The following is an 18035-nucleotide window of genomic DNA, read 5'->3' as shown; positions in this document are numbered from 1 at the left end:
AGTAGAAATGAAATCGATGACATTGTCAGAAGGTTAAGATCAGTAAATTAATTTACACATTGTTTAAACCTAAACTTAAAGTTAACGAAATTAATTTCTGATTTCTCGACTTTCCGGTAAAACTGAAATCAACAACAGTATCAGCAGTTAAGAGCAGGAAGTTAATTTAAATACTGTTTTAACCTAAACCTAATAAGAGAAAATTTAAGAATTAAAATTTCTGATTTCTTGACAGTTTCGGTAAAAATGAAATCAACCACACTACCAGCAGGCAGCAGTTAAGATCAGTTAAACTAATATGCAATACTTCAATAAAATAACCCTAACATATGTGAGAGTGTTTCCTAATCGTGATTTTACAAAATTGAAGAAATTAATATCTGACTTAATTTTTTTCATATTACTGTTAGGTTTAGGACTTAGGCTTAAACAATGTGTAAATTAATTAAATGATTTTAACTGCTGACAGTGTCATCAATTTTGTTTTTATCAAGAAGCTCGAGAATTCGGAAATTAATCCCTTTGATTTTTCTGTATTACTATTAGGTTTAAAAAAATGTCGATGGTTGATGAGCCTTTGTACCCCATAGCGGTGTTGATAGACGAGTTGAAGAATGATGATATCCAACTGCGGTTGAACTCCATTAGAAGGTTGTCTACAATTGCTCGCGCTTTAGGGGAGGAAAGGACAAGGAAGGAGTTGATTCCTTTTTTGAGTGAAAACAATGACGATGATGATGAAGTTCTTCTTGCAATGGCTGAGGAATTGGGTGTTTTCATTCCTTATGTTGGAGGAATTGAGTTTGCACATGTGTTGTTACCTCCTCTTGAAACCCTATGTACTGTTGAAGAGACGTGTGTGCGCGACAAAGCTGTGGAGTCACTGTGCAGGATTGGATCACAAATGAGAGAATCTGATTTGGTTGATTATTTTGTTCCTCTGGTTAAGGTTGGTTTGGTTTGATTTATTCTGTAATCACATATTATTAATCTTGCTTCATACCTGGATTACAAAGTTGTGATCATTTTGATGCTTACAGAGGTTGGCAGGTGGTGAATGGTTCACTGCTAGAGTTTCTGCTTGTGGGCTGTTTCACATTGCTTATCCTAGTGCATCAGAGCCGCTGAAGACTGAACTGAGAACAGTGTTTAGTCAGTTATGTCAGGATGATATGCCAATGGTTCGGAGAGCCGCTGCAACAAATTTGGGGAAGTTTGCTGCTACTGTGGAGCCTGCTCATCTAAAGACTGACATCATGCAAATCTTTGAGGATCTTACACAAGATGGTAAATTGTTTATTTCAAATGTTTGATGGTTTAGATGTTAAGTTAGTTATATTTTGATGAACAATAGCTTGTGATGAAAACAACTCGTTTTTTTTTGTTATAGATCAAGACTCAGTTCGTTTACTAGCTGTTGAGGGTTGTGCTGCCCTTGGGAAGTTGCTAGAACCCCAAGACTGTGTTGCACATATTCTCCCTGTCATTGTTAATTTTTCTCAGGTGGGTTCTTTTTATTCTTACATTTGTGATGATTGCTTTTATTTACCGAGACTTGGGTTATTTTTCTGTTCTTTTGATTTTGATAGATGCTAGTTATTGCCAAGCAAATCAATTCTATTACTTAATTTTAACTAATCTTTGTAGAGTATTTTTCTTAGAATACTTACTGTTTGAATGGTTTCTCTTAAATCAGGACAAATCTTGGCGTGTACGCTACATGGTTGCTAATCAGTTGTACGAACTATGCGAAGCTGTGGGCCCAGAACCAACCAAGTGTGTTCAAATTGAATCTCTTTCTCTTGTTTGTTTCACTATTAAAGTTTTTCTGTTTATTTCAAACAATGTACTTCTATGCTGGATAAGAGCATTTGTGAGATCTTTAATTTTTATACAAGTTATTATGTCTGTTAATTTTGTTTACTATTATAGGACGGAATTGGTCCCAGCGTATGTGAGGCTGCTTCGTGATAACGAAGCTGAAGTGCGTATTGCAGCTGCTGGTAAAGTTACCAAGTTCAGTAGAATTCTTAGCCCAGAACATGCAATTCAGCATATTCTTCCATGTGTAAAGGTGCATTGTTTGTAAAAGCCCATCTTTTTCTAATGTTTTATCATATATTACCAATGTTTTTCTTGTTTTTTTGAATTTTATCTATAATTAATGTGTTAAATCTGATTATTTTGTAGGAATTGTCGTCAGATTCATCTCAGCATGTTAGGTCTGCTCTAGCATCAGTTATAATGGGCATGGCTCCTGTTCTAGGAAAGGTAATTATTTTTACAATTATGCTTCATATATATATTTAAGAAATAGGATATTTGATATCATGTGTATGACTATTGCATGTTTTAATAGTTTCTGGTGGTAAATTGCAGGAGGCAACAATCGAGCAACTTCTTCCTATATTTCTTTCACTTCTAAAAGACGAGTTTCCGGATGTACGTCTCAATATTATCAGCAAGCTAGAGCAAGTGAACCAGGTACTTAAATAAATCTTCTATTCAATGTTTTCTTTTAATATTTGGACCTTTTTTCCATGAATTGATTCATTTTGTTTTGCTGTTTTTACAGGTTATTGGAATCGATCTTTTGTCTCAATCTTTACTGCCAGCAATTGTTGAACTTGCAGAGGATAGACATTGGAGAGTTCGTTTGGCAATCATTGAGTACATACCTCTATTGGCTAGCCAATTAGGTGTAGGATTTTTTGATGATAAACTTGGCGCTCTTTGCATGCAATGGTTACAAGACAAGGTTATTTACCTCTAATATAAAATGTTATATTAACTTATTGTAGTTATTATTTATATCATGGATTACAATTAATGGTGTGTTTTACAGGTTTACTCTATTAGAGATGCTGCTGCAAATAACTTAAAACGCCTTGCAGAGGAATTCGGTCCAGATTGGGCAATGCAGCACATAGTACCACAGGTTTGAGTCTTGACTCTCATGGCTGACCTAGTCGTTTACTATGTGTAATTTATGTTATCGTTTTTTTGGTAGGTGTTGGATATGATTAAGAACCCGCATTACTTATATCGTATGACGGTTCTTCGTGCTATTTCTTTACTGGCCCCTGTTATGGGCTCAGAGATCACTTGTTCTAAACTGCTTCCTGTAGTTGTTGCTGCATCAAAGGACAGGTGGTTGCATTTATTGAATTTTTATTATTTTTTTCTTTTTGTTATATATGTATAATTGGTCTTTTTCTTTTTCAGAGTGCCAAATATCAAGTTTAACGTTGCAAAGGTCTTGCAATCACTAGTTCCTATAGTTGACCATTCGGTAAGTGTTATTATATTTTGTTATCTTTTGATCATTTGGTTTTTCATTGTTATGTAAACGTTGTGAAAAATAAGTTTTGAAAATGCCTGAACCGACTGCTTTATGTCCTTTTAAACTAAGTTATACATATGATTCAGGTGGTTGAGAAAAGCATCAAGCCATGCCTGGTAGAGCTGGCTGAGGACCCAGATGTGGACGTGCGTTATTTTGCGAATCAAGCGCTTCAATCGATTGATCAAGTGATGATGTCTAGCTAAACGGTTTAATAGAGGTGCATTTTTTTTTTATTGTGGTTGGTTCTAGTATTATTGTCTGTTTAATTTCGCCACTCGCATGTGTATTGCTGTACTGTCAAAAACTAGCTACCATACCCCTTCTATTATTAGCATGAGAATTGAATGAATGTTGTGTGAAACGTGTGGCATGATTTAGGGTGCGTCCAATTTGTGGATTTAGGATTCATGGAATGTGAATGATACCCATTGTGGTTGTCTGCTTAATAGGTTTGGATTTAGGATACATAACGCCGAAGGGCGTGAGTATGGTTTACGGCATAAAGGGCAATTACCGTTTTTGAGTGTGGTTAAAAGAAATTTAATTTTATATTGTACCATGTATACATGTTTACAAAATACAACTCGACATCTCTTTCTACTAAAACTCGAATAATGCACCCATCAAAACATGGACCTTAAAAACCACAATGTGTGTTTCCTGGCCGTTGCTTACATTTTACTAGACCAACCAATGTTGTTCCTAACCATCATTGCAGTGTGGGTGGGCGACTTCAAGCAGCCTGTTCATCGAACCAGACATTGTACCCAAGGCCGAACTCGATCGAGTACGAGCCAAATATGGTAAATGTGGATAAAACCTCAAACCATTGAAAGGTGGACTCACGAGTAAAGAGCTGCTAAGGCAGTAGATCGCACTTATATCGACGTCTCGGGGGACCCGATAGCTACGTGCAAAATTTTGGGTGCATTGTGGAGATGAGTCTCGACCCACGGCGCTATGCATGAAGAACCGTTTCGCTCCTACAATCAAATTAGTTCAAAATATTGAGAAATGCAGGCTAGGGTGTTAAATTCATTTAAAGAAAACTGGGTGAATGATGTGACGCCAATGTGACAGTTTTCACACCGACTTTTCACACGACAACACCCTGTACTCCCACAGACAAGCCAACTTAGAAATCAAACTTACTCCTAAGTAGCATGTTATAATTCCCACTGACAAGTCAACTTATAAATCAAACTTATTCTCAAGTAACATGTCATCAGAATTATTACATAACAATTTCTTTGTGAGTTTCAGGTAAACTTCACATAAAACCTTTTGTTTTAGAGCACATAATTGGTAATCATGCTCCTACCATAGTCCCATGGACAAGTCTAACTAACCATACATTATCTGTGAAGTAGTATTCTAGTGGTAGAATTATTACGTAACATTTTTTACTTTGTAAGTTTCAAGTAAACTTCACACACAACACCTTCTGTTTTCTTCTAATGAAACATATTGTTGGTTAGCACATATGCTAAATAATAATAATAGGATAGACCATATGAAATACATCTCAGCTGAAAAATAATAAAACATAAAAACTTTTATTAATCTATGTATGTTTTTAATCAAACACAAAAACTAACACCAATAAACCATGCATCTTTTTTCTGCTGACTACACTCTTCTTCTGTCATTATTCCTTATTATTATTATTATTATTATTATTATTATTATTATTATTATTATTATTATTATTATTATTATTATATCGTCTCCTTCCGGACCGCTTGCCATAGCGACCAGTGGCAGTACCACTAGGTATGAAAACTCCGGTGCCTCCACCGCCAGTAGCCCACAACCTCTCCATCCAACTAGGGACCGAACACCTCTCGCTCTCTGACCAATTATAGTAGTTCCTAGCTACCGGTCTCAAACCAACACCACCATAAACCATCGGTCTTCGTTGTAAACCTTTGTCATCATTATCATCTTCATCCGTAAGCATCAATATTTGTCGAGCGAGTTCTTGGTAAAACGTCGTGTCACCGTCATCAACCAAACTAGAAGAATCATGAAATGAATTCATATCTATATATGTATAATAAGGTGAAAGGATATGAAATATAAATGTGTTACAACTACAAGTTATTATGTTTGTGTAGATGGTTAATATGGGAGTATATATAGTGAATATGAATGTGAATATGGTCAACGTGTGGTGGGTGGGTGCAGGTTAAGTTATTTGATTGGAGCCAAATTCATAGACAAGTAAGTGTATTTAGTTAAACAAGTCAATATATAATATTAAAGTTGGTTCAACCAAATAACAAGTCTACAAGTCTTAGCCACGACCAAGCCACTTGTGGTGATAGTAATGGCACGATGGCAATCTTTTGGAGATTTGGTATTAGACTCTTCCAATATTCAACTAAAAATATAAACATTTTATGTATTTTTATACACTGGCTTACTTTTATATGGCGTAATGGTCTGTAAAGTCGGTTCAATTTGGTTATAAGGGCTTAACCATAAGTCATAACCATAATCAAGGTTGGGTTATCGAACACTAGTTATCGAACACTGGCCGGTTTCGGTTAAGTTCGGTTAATTGTCCAATGTATTTTTTTAGTTTTTCTTTGTTCCAATTGAAATTGCTTTACTTAGGCTATGTATGGTTGAGGGCTACAAAATGGGGGCGATTTACGACACGTGGCACCACGTCAGCAAATGAGCGATTTTTATTTAGGGGTGTAATGGTGTTGTAGCCCAAAAATCACTCCAAAGCTTTCCATTGGCCCATTTAATAAAATAATAATATTCCTTTATCATTCACCGTTGAAAAATTCCTCTCGTCCCACCTTTATCACCCCACTTATCGCCCGCAGGGGGGGGGCGGGTTACAACCTAAAATCGCCCCAAGCTATGTTATAGGTGTCACACCCCGACCAAAGGCGGCGGAACATGCCGAGGTGTAACGATTGTCCATAAGCACATGACACTAATTAAAGTGACAGTATTTAATAAACTAATTTCATTTCACAACATCGAAAATGTCACATAACAATTATCCATAAAATAACCATAAACAAGATATCACAAAATATGGCAAATTGATATTGTTCATTTTTACTAATATCCTAAGGGGGTGTTTGGTAGAGGGATTTGATTGGGAGAAATGGAATTAGAAATATTTCTTTTGTTTGTTTTCCACTTTTATTTCTCTTTCTATTTCTCTAAAACTAGAGAATTCTATTTCTCTTTAAAACAAAGAGAAATCCATTTCTCAGCAGCCTCCTCATAGCATGTCACCACCTCGTCTCCGGCCACCACCTCGTCTCCGACCACCACCTCGTCTCCGGCCACCACCTCGTCTCCGGCCGCCACCTCGTCTCCAAGTCTGCAACCGCCACCTCATCTCCAAGTCTGCAACCACCACCCCGTCTCCGCCGTTCGCAGTGGTGAACACAGAGATGGTAACCGGTTGTAGGTTGCAGGTGGTACGGGTGAACGGAGATTAGGGTTTCAAGTGGTGGTTCGTGGTAGGTTAGGGTTTTCAGATGGTCGGGTGATTGTGGTCGCAGGTGGGTAACAGTGGTGGTGGAAATCGGCGGTGGTCGCAGGTGGCTTCTGATTATCATCATCATCATCGCCACCACAACCACCACCGTAAAATCTCCAAAGAGACAGTGATGACAGATCTGAGCCTCCTTTTTCTATATCTTATGTTCCAAAAATTTGAATCTTTTTAATTTCTTGTGTACTGTGGTTGAAGAAGGGGATTTGGTGGCGGCAGCCGGTGGTGGTGGGCTGTGGTTGAAGAAAGGGCTGTGGTGGTGGTGGTGTGGGGCTGTGGTGGTGGGCTGGTGGTGGTGGTGGGGCTGTGGTGGTGGTGCTGGTGGTGGTGGGGCTGTGGTGGTAGGGCTGCGGTGGTGAGTGGTGTCAGGTTGGGTGGAGGTGGGGTTGGGTATGGAAGAGTTCTCTGTTTATTTTCTCGTGTACCAAACAAGAGAAATGATTATCATTCTCCATACCAATTCTCTTTCTCTACAATTCCATTTCCATTTCTATTTTCTCTCCTTTTCCATTCTCTGTACCAAACACCCCCTAAGGTCTTTGATGTCGTTTTCTTCACAATCATAAATCAACCAAGATGCAAACCTGCAACATTTCATAAAATAAAGTTTGTCAACACAAAGGTTGGTGAGCAATTCATAAGTTTAATCATATTAGTATATAATAAAGATAGCCACAAAACTTGCATACGAAACGATAAATAAAAGTGGTAATTTGGATAAATAGATATCGCTAAACACATTAGCGACACCTAGCTATAAGGGGATGCCAAATAGTCTAGGATTTTATAGTTATCGTTAATTGCATTACGTTAACGACACCTTGCTATAAGGGGATGCCAAATAGTCTAGGATTTTATAGTTCCACCAACCAAAAGCGATAAACACATAGGCATATAAGCATAGAACACCAAATCGAGCAATTATTTAGGTAAAGTATACAACTACGTTTGTGGTTTAAGATTCAAATATAAAGCATTTTGTTGAATAAGTATGAAATGTCACCCCCAAAATAAAAGATGGAAAATGGGGGATGAAGTACTCACCTTCAAATGGTAAACTTGAAAGATGATAATTTGGAGATTTGTCGGAACGACGAGTTTAACGCACAATGCCTAAAAAGAAAAGAAGTCTTGAATTTAGAAAGGTTGTCTTGAAGGTCTTTAAACAAAATAAATGTTGAGAAATGTAAATAATTAAAGTTCAAGGTTTAAAATGTGACTATTTAAGAATTTATAATAATAACCCTTTAAAAATGTAAGTTTGCTCGAAACCGGGTTAAAGTATCTAACCTTAATATTTACTCAACCTATGTTAAGTAATAAGGTGGGTAAAATGCAAGAATGCAAATCCCTTTGGAATAAAGATACTAAAACGGGTTTTTTTATCGAGTGTTCGGGTTGTCGGTTCGGGTCTTGATAATTGGTCAAACCCAAAGTCAACTTTCCAAAATATTGAATGTTATGAGATAACTCAATAAAATTTAATAAGACTTAACCAAGTATGTAGTTCCATTGTTTTAGAACTAACAACGCACGTTAAGCGAGTGTTCGGTTTTGTCGGTCCAAACTTTGTTATGAGATCAAGTTGGATCCAACATTTCCAAGTACTTAAGAAAATATTTAAAAATCAATTTGTAACTATTTTTAAAGAAATATACAAGTCTTGATGGCTAAAAAAACACACACTTGTGTGTCTTAAGCGAACAAGAATCGGTTTGGTTCGGTTTCCATCTCACAACAAGTTCATAGATGGTTTTCACATGTCCAAACACTAAAGAACTTGTATAATAATGTACAAATAAAAAAATACCAAAAGTTAACAATAAAGTCTTTAAACAAAAGTTCGGTTTTCGGTTCGGATCGTGTTTCGGGTTAAGACCGAGGTAAGATTCTACAAACCCATAACCATAGAATTTGTAAAAATTATTTTTGAAACTTAGATCTAACACTAAGTATGTTTAAACAAACAAAACTAGTAACAAAGTTCGGTTTACGGTTTAGAGCTATTTACGGTTAAATCGAAGTATAGACTTTTAAAAACCCATAACCATGGAACTTGTAAACATGACCAACAAACTAAAATAAGCAAGATTAATATGTATGAACAAGTTATATAGATGTATATATATCAAGGACACGAAGTCCTCCATGAAGCCTTGCCTTATGGGGTCCGAAATCTCACCGACCGGAATCAGAGAAGTAACTACCAAAGGTAAACAAGGGGTGTATATTATATACATGTTGCACAACCATAAACAAGTATTAATAAGGCTACATAAACTAATTAAGATGAAAGACCAAAATCCTTCAAGAACACTTAAGAAGATAACCTTGAATCTTTGATGTTTGAGAGAGTTTTTTATTTTTTGGAGTTGTAGCAAGGGAAAATGAAGAGGAAAGGTGGTATATATATAGGGTAATGTTGGTGGTCAAATATGGGTGTGAGACACGAGAGTTTTCATGCAAAATGGATCAAGACAAAAACACAAAACAACAAAAAAATAAATAAATAATAAATAAATAAATAAATAAATAAATAAAAATAAAAATAAAAATAAAAATAGGATGTTTTCAAGACCCAACAAGTGTGAAACAATATTGTAACATAAATCCATCATTTTGATTATAACATAAGCTTCGGTTTACAAATTGGGTCGGTTTACATAATAAACAAATACAAAAACGAATACAAACAAGACCCGAAATTAACGAATGTCACAATAGGTAGCTGTAGCATAAATTTAAATGTTTGAAGCTAGTTATAGAGACGTAAAAGATGGAAATAGAGGTATAAAATTTGAAAAAAGATAAACATACAAGGTTATGTTAAAATTGGTTAATGGAGACATATTAACCATAGCCAAACCAAATGGTTGGTTAATCACATTCATTCGACCATAACTTCCAGTTTTGTTTTGTTATAGTTAATTTTGGTTAGACTCAATTAACGCTTCCATTTTACTAAATAACCAGAGCTAACAAGTAATTGTTTTACTGATATTACTAATCAAGGAATGTTTATTCCCTTCTTTTGTAAATAATTAGAGGTGGTAAAATCCGGTTCCGGACCCAACCTGGCCATAACTGACTCGGGTACAAACAAGGTTTCGGTTTCTTAGAGAAACTGTACCTAGACCTGGAACCAATCTGGACCTGTTGGAACCGATTCTATTTCTACCCGGTCAAAACCTGGCCAAATCCTAATAAACCTGACCATACTTGGAATCATTTCCTACCTGACCTGGTTATTGAATTTTGCTGACCATACTAGTTCCTGAAAATACCCGGTTTGTGCACCTCTACATAGGGCCGTCCAAATCACTCACCGCTCGAACTCGCTTGCTGCTCGCTCGGAAAATGTTCGCTCGTTTTTTCGCTCGATTTTCCGCTCTGTTTGGTTCGGCTCGGCTCGAATATTTTTAATTTATTTTATATATAATTATATCTGAACAAATATATAAATAAACAGACACCAAACATAAAATATAAGCATGCAATTTTTAAAACCCTTTAAAAATTTTCCTATTTCGTCAATTTTATAGTTTAATTAGTTCGATTCAAGTTTTCAGAATACTAGAAGTTTGTTTACATGCTCATTATATCTCGCTTCAAACTTCTTTCTCTTGAAAATTTACAACCTATTACACGTTTGTCTAAAAAGTATTAATTTCTTTACAAAATATATTATTTGCAACCTTAAAAAACTTGCTTCTTATTAAAATTTTTAGAGTGAAAAAGAAATAAATAATGCTCGAAAATCGCTCGATATTCGATCGAAAAACGCTCGATTCGATTTTGGCTCGGTTCGAATTTCAGCCGTTCGATTCGGTTCAGTTGTAAACAGGCCAAGCAACAAACAAGCTTTCGCTCGATTCGGCTCGGCTCGTGTAAAGCCACCACAATTTTGGTCTGACACACAAACACCACTACACCAGGCCCAGATTATTTATTTCAGTGTATGGGCTTTTAACCAGGCCCATCAATCGATGTTTTTATAAACAACTATTTCATACAACCAAAAAATAAATAAACATAAACTCCATTCGATCTATCTCCGCCTCACCGCCGTCTTCCGTCGTCCTTTTGCTCCGGCGAACGTCAACTTTCTCCGGCGCCGGTCACACCGTCGCTCCGCCTTTCTTCCAGAAGCAGCCACATCATTCTCCCGTAAGCTTCAACATATTATCATAATAATAATAATAATAATAATATTTGTTCACTCGAGGATAATATTAATATAATATAGCTTTAGTTCATCTCGTTAAAATTAGTTACACATATTATTATTATTATTATTATTAATTTGAAACTGAATAGATATAAAATTCGTTAAATTAAGGTGCCTGTAAGTGTAGATATGAAATGAAACCCTAGAAAGTGTTATAGAGATTGTTGCAACATTTTAGGGCTTTTTTTTGTTATTTTTTTTATTCTTTTTGTTACCTATGCAGTTAATGCTGTAAAAATCGGGCGGATAGTTGAGATATAGGTTATCGGCGTGGGATATTGGTAGGTTTAATATCGTGCAGAGTTTATAAGTATAGCAGTTTAACACTAACGAGTCAGTGTACTCGCCTACCATGAGCAAATTAACATTTTGAAATTTACGAAACACAACAATTGTAGCGAGTAGGATTTAGGAACTTGTTAAGACTTAAAACACTAACAGTGTTTACTAAAAATGGATAATTAAGATTTAAAAAAGCTGATATCGGTAAAATCGGTGATATATCGGTGAAATATCTAGGGGTGTGCAACAAAACGGAAAAACCGAACCAAAACAGAAACCGACCGGTTGGTTTTATGTTTTTGTAAAAACCGAACTTACGGTTTATGTAATAAAAACCAAAAAAACCGAACCAAATTTCTAGATTTTTATTTTAAGTCATTTATAAGAATTTAATAAATATATAACTCAAATATTTTTGGCTAAATATATAATATTCACTTAGTTAATAATTAACGAAATTATTTATGCCTAAATTAATTATTTTTGGCCTAACTTTTTTTTTTTGGCCTAAAACTTTAAGGCCCAAATGACAAAAACCGAAAAAACCAGAACTGAACCGAAACCAATACGAAAACCGAAAACCCGAAACCGAGAAAACCGAAACCAAACAGTTTCAAAAAATTCAAAAACTGATGTTTTGGTATGGTTTTAGCCCAAAACCGCACCGGACCGCAGCGTGCACACCTTTAGAAATATCGGTCAATATCGCCGATATTATCAGTGCCGATATTCTGATAGATATTTTGATTGATCTATCACATTGGGACCGGTAACCAATATTGACTGCATAGTTTTGTTACCGAATTTTTTGCTAATTATGCAATATTTACTGTTAATTGGATAGTAGGTATATTAAATGAGCCTCGTTGATGAATCACCGGTGAACTCATCAAGCAGTGATGATTTTGCTGCATTTCTGGATGAGGAGTTGGAGTTGGATTCCACTTCGGATACCGTTCCTCAACAAGAAGAAGACAATGAAGAAGATGATGATGATGATGATGGTGATGAAGATGATGATAATGATGATGGCGATGAAGATGATGGTGACGAGACTAATTCACTTATTGAAAGGTACATAATAATGCTTTCTCACTTGTATAGTTTACTTGCATCAAACTATGGTATATAGAAAGCGAGTGTATGATTTGTATTGTAAGAGTGAGGTTATTAGGTATCTAATCTTACTGAATTCAGTGAGATATGACTCTTAATTTATAGTGATTTGCGTGTTAGTATGTTAACGAGATGGATCTTTTACGTATGGTTTTCTGTAAACTGTTAATAGGCTTAAATATAGATACCGGGTTATAAGGTTTTAACATCTGTATTTCATCAACTTCAAACCTGTTCATATGCCTAGTTGATTGTTGTGTATAGGGATGTTTTTGGTTGCATACTAATTGCAAACTTTTTGCGTGTGTGCTTGGTATACAAATGTTTCAAATTCAAGAAGTTATTGAATGGTACATAATAACATACTTGCATTAAACTTCTGTACTCATAGAAAGCTGATGTATGATTTCTTTTGTAAGAGTGAGGTTATTAGATGTTTAATCTTATTATCTTTAGTGAGATATATAACTTAATAGTAGTTAACAACTTAGCATGTTACCGAGAAGGATCTCACACACGTGGCTTTCAATGAACTGATGAAGTGTTAATAGGCTTAATAATAGACACTAGAGGATAAGGTCTTAAGTTCTGTATATCATCACCTTCAAACATGATCATATGCTTACTTGATTTTTTGCGGTACTTGCGTTTAGTTAGTAAATTCCATATTGTATATAGGGATGTCATGCTTGTGTGTGCTTGGATGTCATGTTATTGATGAAAGGGGGGGGGGGTCTACTGTAAGGAGTCACCTATGATTACTGACTTATTTTTGTATACAAATATTTCAAATTATAGAAGTTATACTTGTTATATCTATATATGCTTTAAGTTTTTTTGGTTGTTTTAAATGGTTTAGTCTTATACAGGACAAAGAGAAGGAAGATTACAGTGGATGGTACAGAAGAACCTAAGGGTTCAACATCTCATATAGAACAAACAGAAGTTTTAGGTGATGCGTCTATTTTAGTTCTTTTTATATTCTCTTTTTATTATGTTATTTCTAGTGAAAAGAATAAAAAGATATATATTTACGAAGCAAGTAAAATATTTCTGGACTTCTTTAAAAATTCATGCACAAATTTTTGTAATCCTTGTTAATTATTATGTTCAGAAGTATTAGTGAAGGAGGATATATGTACACATCCTGGTTTTATTGGAGGAATGTGCGTAAAATGTGGACAGAAAATGGATACTCAATCTGGTGTGGCATTTGGTTATATACACAAGGTTATTATTGTTACTATTTTTTGGTAAACCATGTATACTTTCTTACATAAATTTGTTGAACATGTGTAACTAGTTAACTCTATAATATTGCAGGATCTAAGACTTGCCAATGATGAAATTGCCCGTCTCCGTGACAAAGATTTAAAATCTTTGTTACGACGTAAAAAGCTTTACTTGGTTCTTGATTTAGACCACACCTTACTAAACTCAACCAGGTTTTCAGACTTAACTCAAGATGAAGGATACTTAATGGACCCAAATGATCCATTGCAAGGTAATAATTTTATGTGTTTTTACTTTTTAACAATTTGTTTCCATGTAAATATTTTGTAGAGGTGGCAAAATGAACAGTGATAACTGGTTGTTTGGCCCAAATCACTTCGTTTGTCTAAAATTTCTAGTATTTTTTGTGAGTGGTAATTGTGCCAAATATGGTTACAAAAATTATGCTACTTCAGTAATATTTGATTTATTGAACAAAAAGATTTAAGAGGTTTTGTGCATTCAAAATACAATTTGGACAACTTTTGATTCGTTTGACTCATTTAAGTAGTTATCTTTTAAGGTTATGTGGTTGTTGCTTTTAAATTTTCCAATTGATCCATTAGATATAAAAATAACCCAAATCGGTCCATCACTAAATGAATGACTGGAAATTACTATTTACACATCTCTAGTAATTTGTATCGGTAGTATTTTTGAAAAAAAAAAATGATGGTTTCGTAAACAAGTCTTTTGCTTTATATGCATAATAAAGTTTTGAACTTTTAGTTCCATTAAAAAATATTCATTAATGGCAAGCGTATAATGAATTTTCTTTTCAAAAGGGGAAGTAATATTATATTTTCTAATCATGGGCATAACGTCATATTTGTAATTGCAGATGTGCTAAAAGGTAACCTATTTAGATTACCATTCATGCACATGGTGACAAAATTGAGGCCATTTGTTCACACATTCTTGAAAGAAGCAAGTAATCTTTTTGAAATGTACATCTACACTATGGGGGAGCGCGCTTATGCATTAGAAATGGCAAATTTACTTGATCCGGGTCGGATTTACTTTGACTCTAGAGTCATTGCACAAGGTGATTGCACCCAAAGACATCAAAAAGGCCTCGATGTAGTATTAGGACAAGAAAGTGCTGTTTTGATCCTTGATGACACGGAACAAGTAAGCCTTTTTATTTTATCTTTTTAAACAAATTCGTCACATGATTGATTTTGTTTCCTTTTAGGTATGGTCGAAGCATAAGGATAATTTGATTTCAATGGAAAGATATCATTTCTTTGCTTCAAGTTGTAAACAGTTTGGCTATAAAGCTAAATCTCTTTCCGAATTGAGAAGTGATGAAAGTGATACCGATGGTGCGCTTGCCACTGTTCTTGAAGTCCTTAAACGGGTCCACAGTATGTTTTTTGACCCGGTATGTCCTGGTAAATAATAGTATTTTTGGCAACATGGTTTTAATCTTTTTGGTTAGTTTATACAAATAATAATATCGTTTTGACAATTTTGTTAATGATACTAAAATAGGAACTTGGGGAGAATTTTGCAGGCCGAGATGCAAGACAGGTGAGATACATTTGATGATTATTTATATTTAGGAAAATTGGTTTTAAATAATCCTAACTACGACCTATTGGCAAATAGCAGTCCAAACTTAACACTTGGTAGCGGTCCCAACTAAAGTTGTATTTGTTTACAACGGTCCGTGACTAACGGATGGTTAACTTCGTTAGTCTGATGCTTACGTGGCGCACGCAGTCTGATGCCACGTAATTGTGCCATATAGATCTTTTTGACAACTCAACATGCCACGTGAGCATCAGACTAACGAAGTTAACCGTCCGTTAGTGGTGGACTGTTGGAAACAAATACACCTTAAGTTGGGACCGCGACCAACCAAGTGTGAAGTTGGGATTATTTAAAACCAATTTTTTTTATATTTATAAATTATAATAAATTAATAATGGGATTATTAATGTGTAATTATTATGCAGATGTTGGGTGTGGTTCGGAGTGAGATTTTGAAGGGGTGTAAAATTGTATTCAGTTGTGTTTTCCCGACAAAATTTCAGGCGGATAATCATCAATTATGGATGATGGCGGAACGATTAGGAGCTACATGTTCTACTGAGGTTGATTCATCAGTGACACATGTAATCTCGACAGACATTGGAACCGAGAAGTCACGTTGGGCGATCAAAGAAAACAAGTTTTTGGTTGAACCGAGATGGCTGGAAGCCGCTAATTTTCTATGGAAGAGGCAGCCTGAAGATAAGTTTCCTGTGAAAGATATAAAAGTCAACCGTTGACTTCTTTGTGTCTCGTTTGACCAGATATTGTTGACCATATTAATAGAGTAGGTTTGACTTTTTATAAATGATGTTGGTAAGGGTTATTAGTATAACAAAGTCTATGGAAGTGGGAGGTTGATTTTGGATTTATATTAAAGATTAAGGGTTAGGATGTAACTTTTTTTTTTTTTTTTACAATAGGCATAGGCATCATTTTAAAAAAAGTGCCTTTCAAGATGTCATGTATGGCGTGCACAATTTTGAGAAACTTTACAAACCATAATAAAACAAAAGTTTGATAGCTATTATATTGGAAAATTAATAAAACGATACAAAAGAAATAATATTCGATACTTCGTAGAATAAAGTGTGAAAGAATTAAAGAAAACACATTTGATACTTCGTAGACGAATAAAGTTTGTTAAAAAAATAATTTGAAGTTAGAGATGCTTTCAATAGTGTTGACCAGTTTATGACTCTTAACACGTTTAACTCAAGCTCTAGCATGTTTAATTTAGGTCATTTTATGCCATCTTAACGGGTATTGCCATGTGTACACTAGATGCGCTTTTCTTATTAAAAGGATAATATTTGTCTATACATTTTAAATAATAAAATGCCAAACAATATATATAAAAAAACTTTGTTCGGTATGAAATAAATGAATTAATTAGTCACATAAACTACTTTCAGTTAGTTTTTACTGAGTATGGTTCATGAAATTTATTATATGCAGAAAATGTTTTGTCATTTGTGTAAAGTTGGATACCTAAGACCTTAAAGTTTATTATAAAATTTTCAAACAGTTTTAATGTGTTGGTATAACTTGAGAGAGATGTATATCAAATTATAGTTATCCTTTGGTTTCATTCATCATCTTTTAAGTTAATTTGCATTTTCCTTTTGATAACAAATACTTTAAATTCGCTTGTTAAGGAAAAAAAAACACACTTTATATAATATAATAAAATGCAATAAAGTGTAACACACAAGACAATAATCTAACTGTCTACCCCACTTTATTTATAACTCTGAATATCTGTTAAACACTTCTTACAAGTGCTTTACGCAACTGTCTACTTAAAGTTAGCTCCATTAGACCGGTGCTTGTACTTTGCTCCTTTAACTTGAAACGACTACTCATGTGCAGTTCCATCTATGATATCGAAAATCGATGATTGATCATGAACATTAATGTCGTTATTGAAACTAACAACGCTAAAGGATACATGCCAAAATTATAAATCATATGATGCCACAACTTTTAGCAATTACCATTTTGGTGGATGGTCTCCTTGCAGTATTAACCTCACCACACATTAGGGCAATTTAACCACTCCCGAAGAACATCAAGTTTGGCTCGAATTGCGGGAAATATAGCGTGGTAGCGATGGATAACATAAATAACTGTTATATGGATTCTCTTTTATTTAACGTTTGAAAGTATCAATAGGGTATAAAATTAAAGGGTTATAGTGGTGTTCCCATTTCCCTCAACGCACGAGATCACCACCAGTGACGTCGCAAAGTACAACGTGTGTCCCTGACGGCCCCATATGCCTGCCATCTTAGCCTCACAAACTTGCGATATGAGTATATATATGGTAGCATAAGACTGTGTGCGCATGTTGTTATATTATTTTTTTTTAATTTTTTTTTTTGCTTTTTCACTAATGAAAGAAACTGAATATGAAATTCTTTCTGTGAATTAAGTGAAGATTTACATAAAGTCAATGATTTTTACAATTTCTTTAAAAACGTTTCGTGTTTTTAATACTTGGATGTCTTTGAAATCGTGACAGTTATAAAACCAATTTTATAATTAATCCGACTTTCACACAGCATTAAAATATTCAATTACAATAAATGACTTAAAAATTGCCAAAGATATTAACAACTCAACAAATTTATTTAATCACTTGTCTTATAATAAGTTATATTTTACCTTAAAACAAACTAACTTGTCACTATAATACAGAAGGGCCCTGGCCTTGAATGGAATGA

General features: G+C 34.7%; 2 protein-coding genes across 3 annotated transcripts; both read left to right on the top strand.

The window, feature by feature from the left end:
• The first annotated feature begins 553 nt into the window (after positions 1 to 553).
• Positions 554 to 3822, top strand: LOC143574025 (uncharacterized). Its single transcript, XM_077058758.1, has 12 exons — positions 554 to 949; positions 1041 to 1287; positions 1391 to 1503; positions 1697 to 1776; positions 1933 to 2074; positions 2191 to 2271; positions 2380 to 2484; positions 2576 to 2758; positions 2846 to 2938; positions 3011 to 3150; positions 3226 to 3292; positions 3430 to 3822. Exons 1-12 carry the CDS (start codon positions 557 to 559, stop codon positions 3547 to 3549), a joined length of 1764 nt encoding a protein of 587 aa, XP_076914873.1. The 5' UTR covers positions 554 to 556; the 3' UTR covers positions 3550 to 3822.
• A 9539-nt stretch (positions 3823 to 13361) lies between these two features.
• LOC143573997 (RNA polymerase II C-terminal domain phosphatase-like 4) lies at positions 13362 to 16122 on the top strand. Of its 2 annotated transcripts, none has more exons than XM_077058744.1 (7): positions 13362 to 13453; positions 13619 to 13731; positions 13825 to 14005; positions 14615 to 14904; positions 14969 to 15157; positions 15268 to 15306; positions 15735 to 16122. In XM_077058744.1, the coding sequence occupies exons 2-7, from the start codon at positions 13666 to 13668 to the stop codon at positions 16047 to 16049; spliced, it is 1080 nt and encodes a 359-aa protein (XP_076914859.1). In that variant the 5' UTR covers positions 13362 to 13453; positions 13619 to 13665; the 3' UTR covers positions 16050 to 16122. The 2 variants fall into 2 exon arrangements, with proteins under 2 accessions (XP_076914859.1, XP_076914853.1); XM_077058738.1 differs by having other exon boundaries at positions 13616 to 13731.
• Positions 16123 to 18035: the final 1913 nt, after the last annotated feature.

This window comes from Bidens hawaiensis, unplaced genomic scaffold (genome assembly GCF_021521415.1).
Source record: "Bidens hawaiensis isolate Kalapana, Puna unplaced genomic scaffold, B.hawaiensis_p1.1 tig00001382_1, whole genome shotgun sequence".
NCBI lineage: Eukaryota > Viridiplantae > Streptophyta > Magnoliopsida > Asterales > Asteraceae > Bidens > Bidens hawaiensis.
This window is presented reverse-complemented; position numbering and strand designations above follow the sequence as displayed.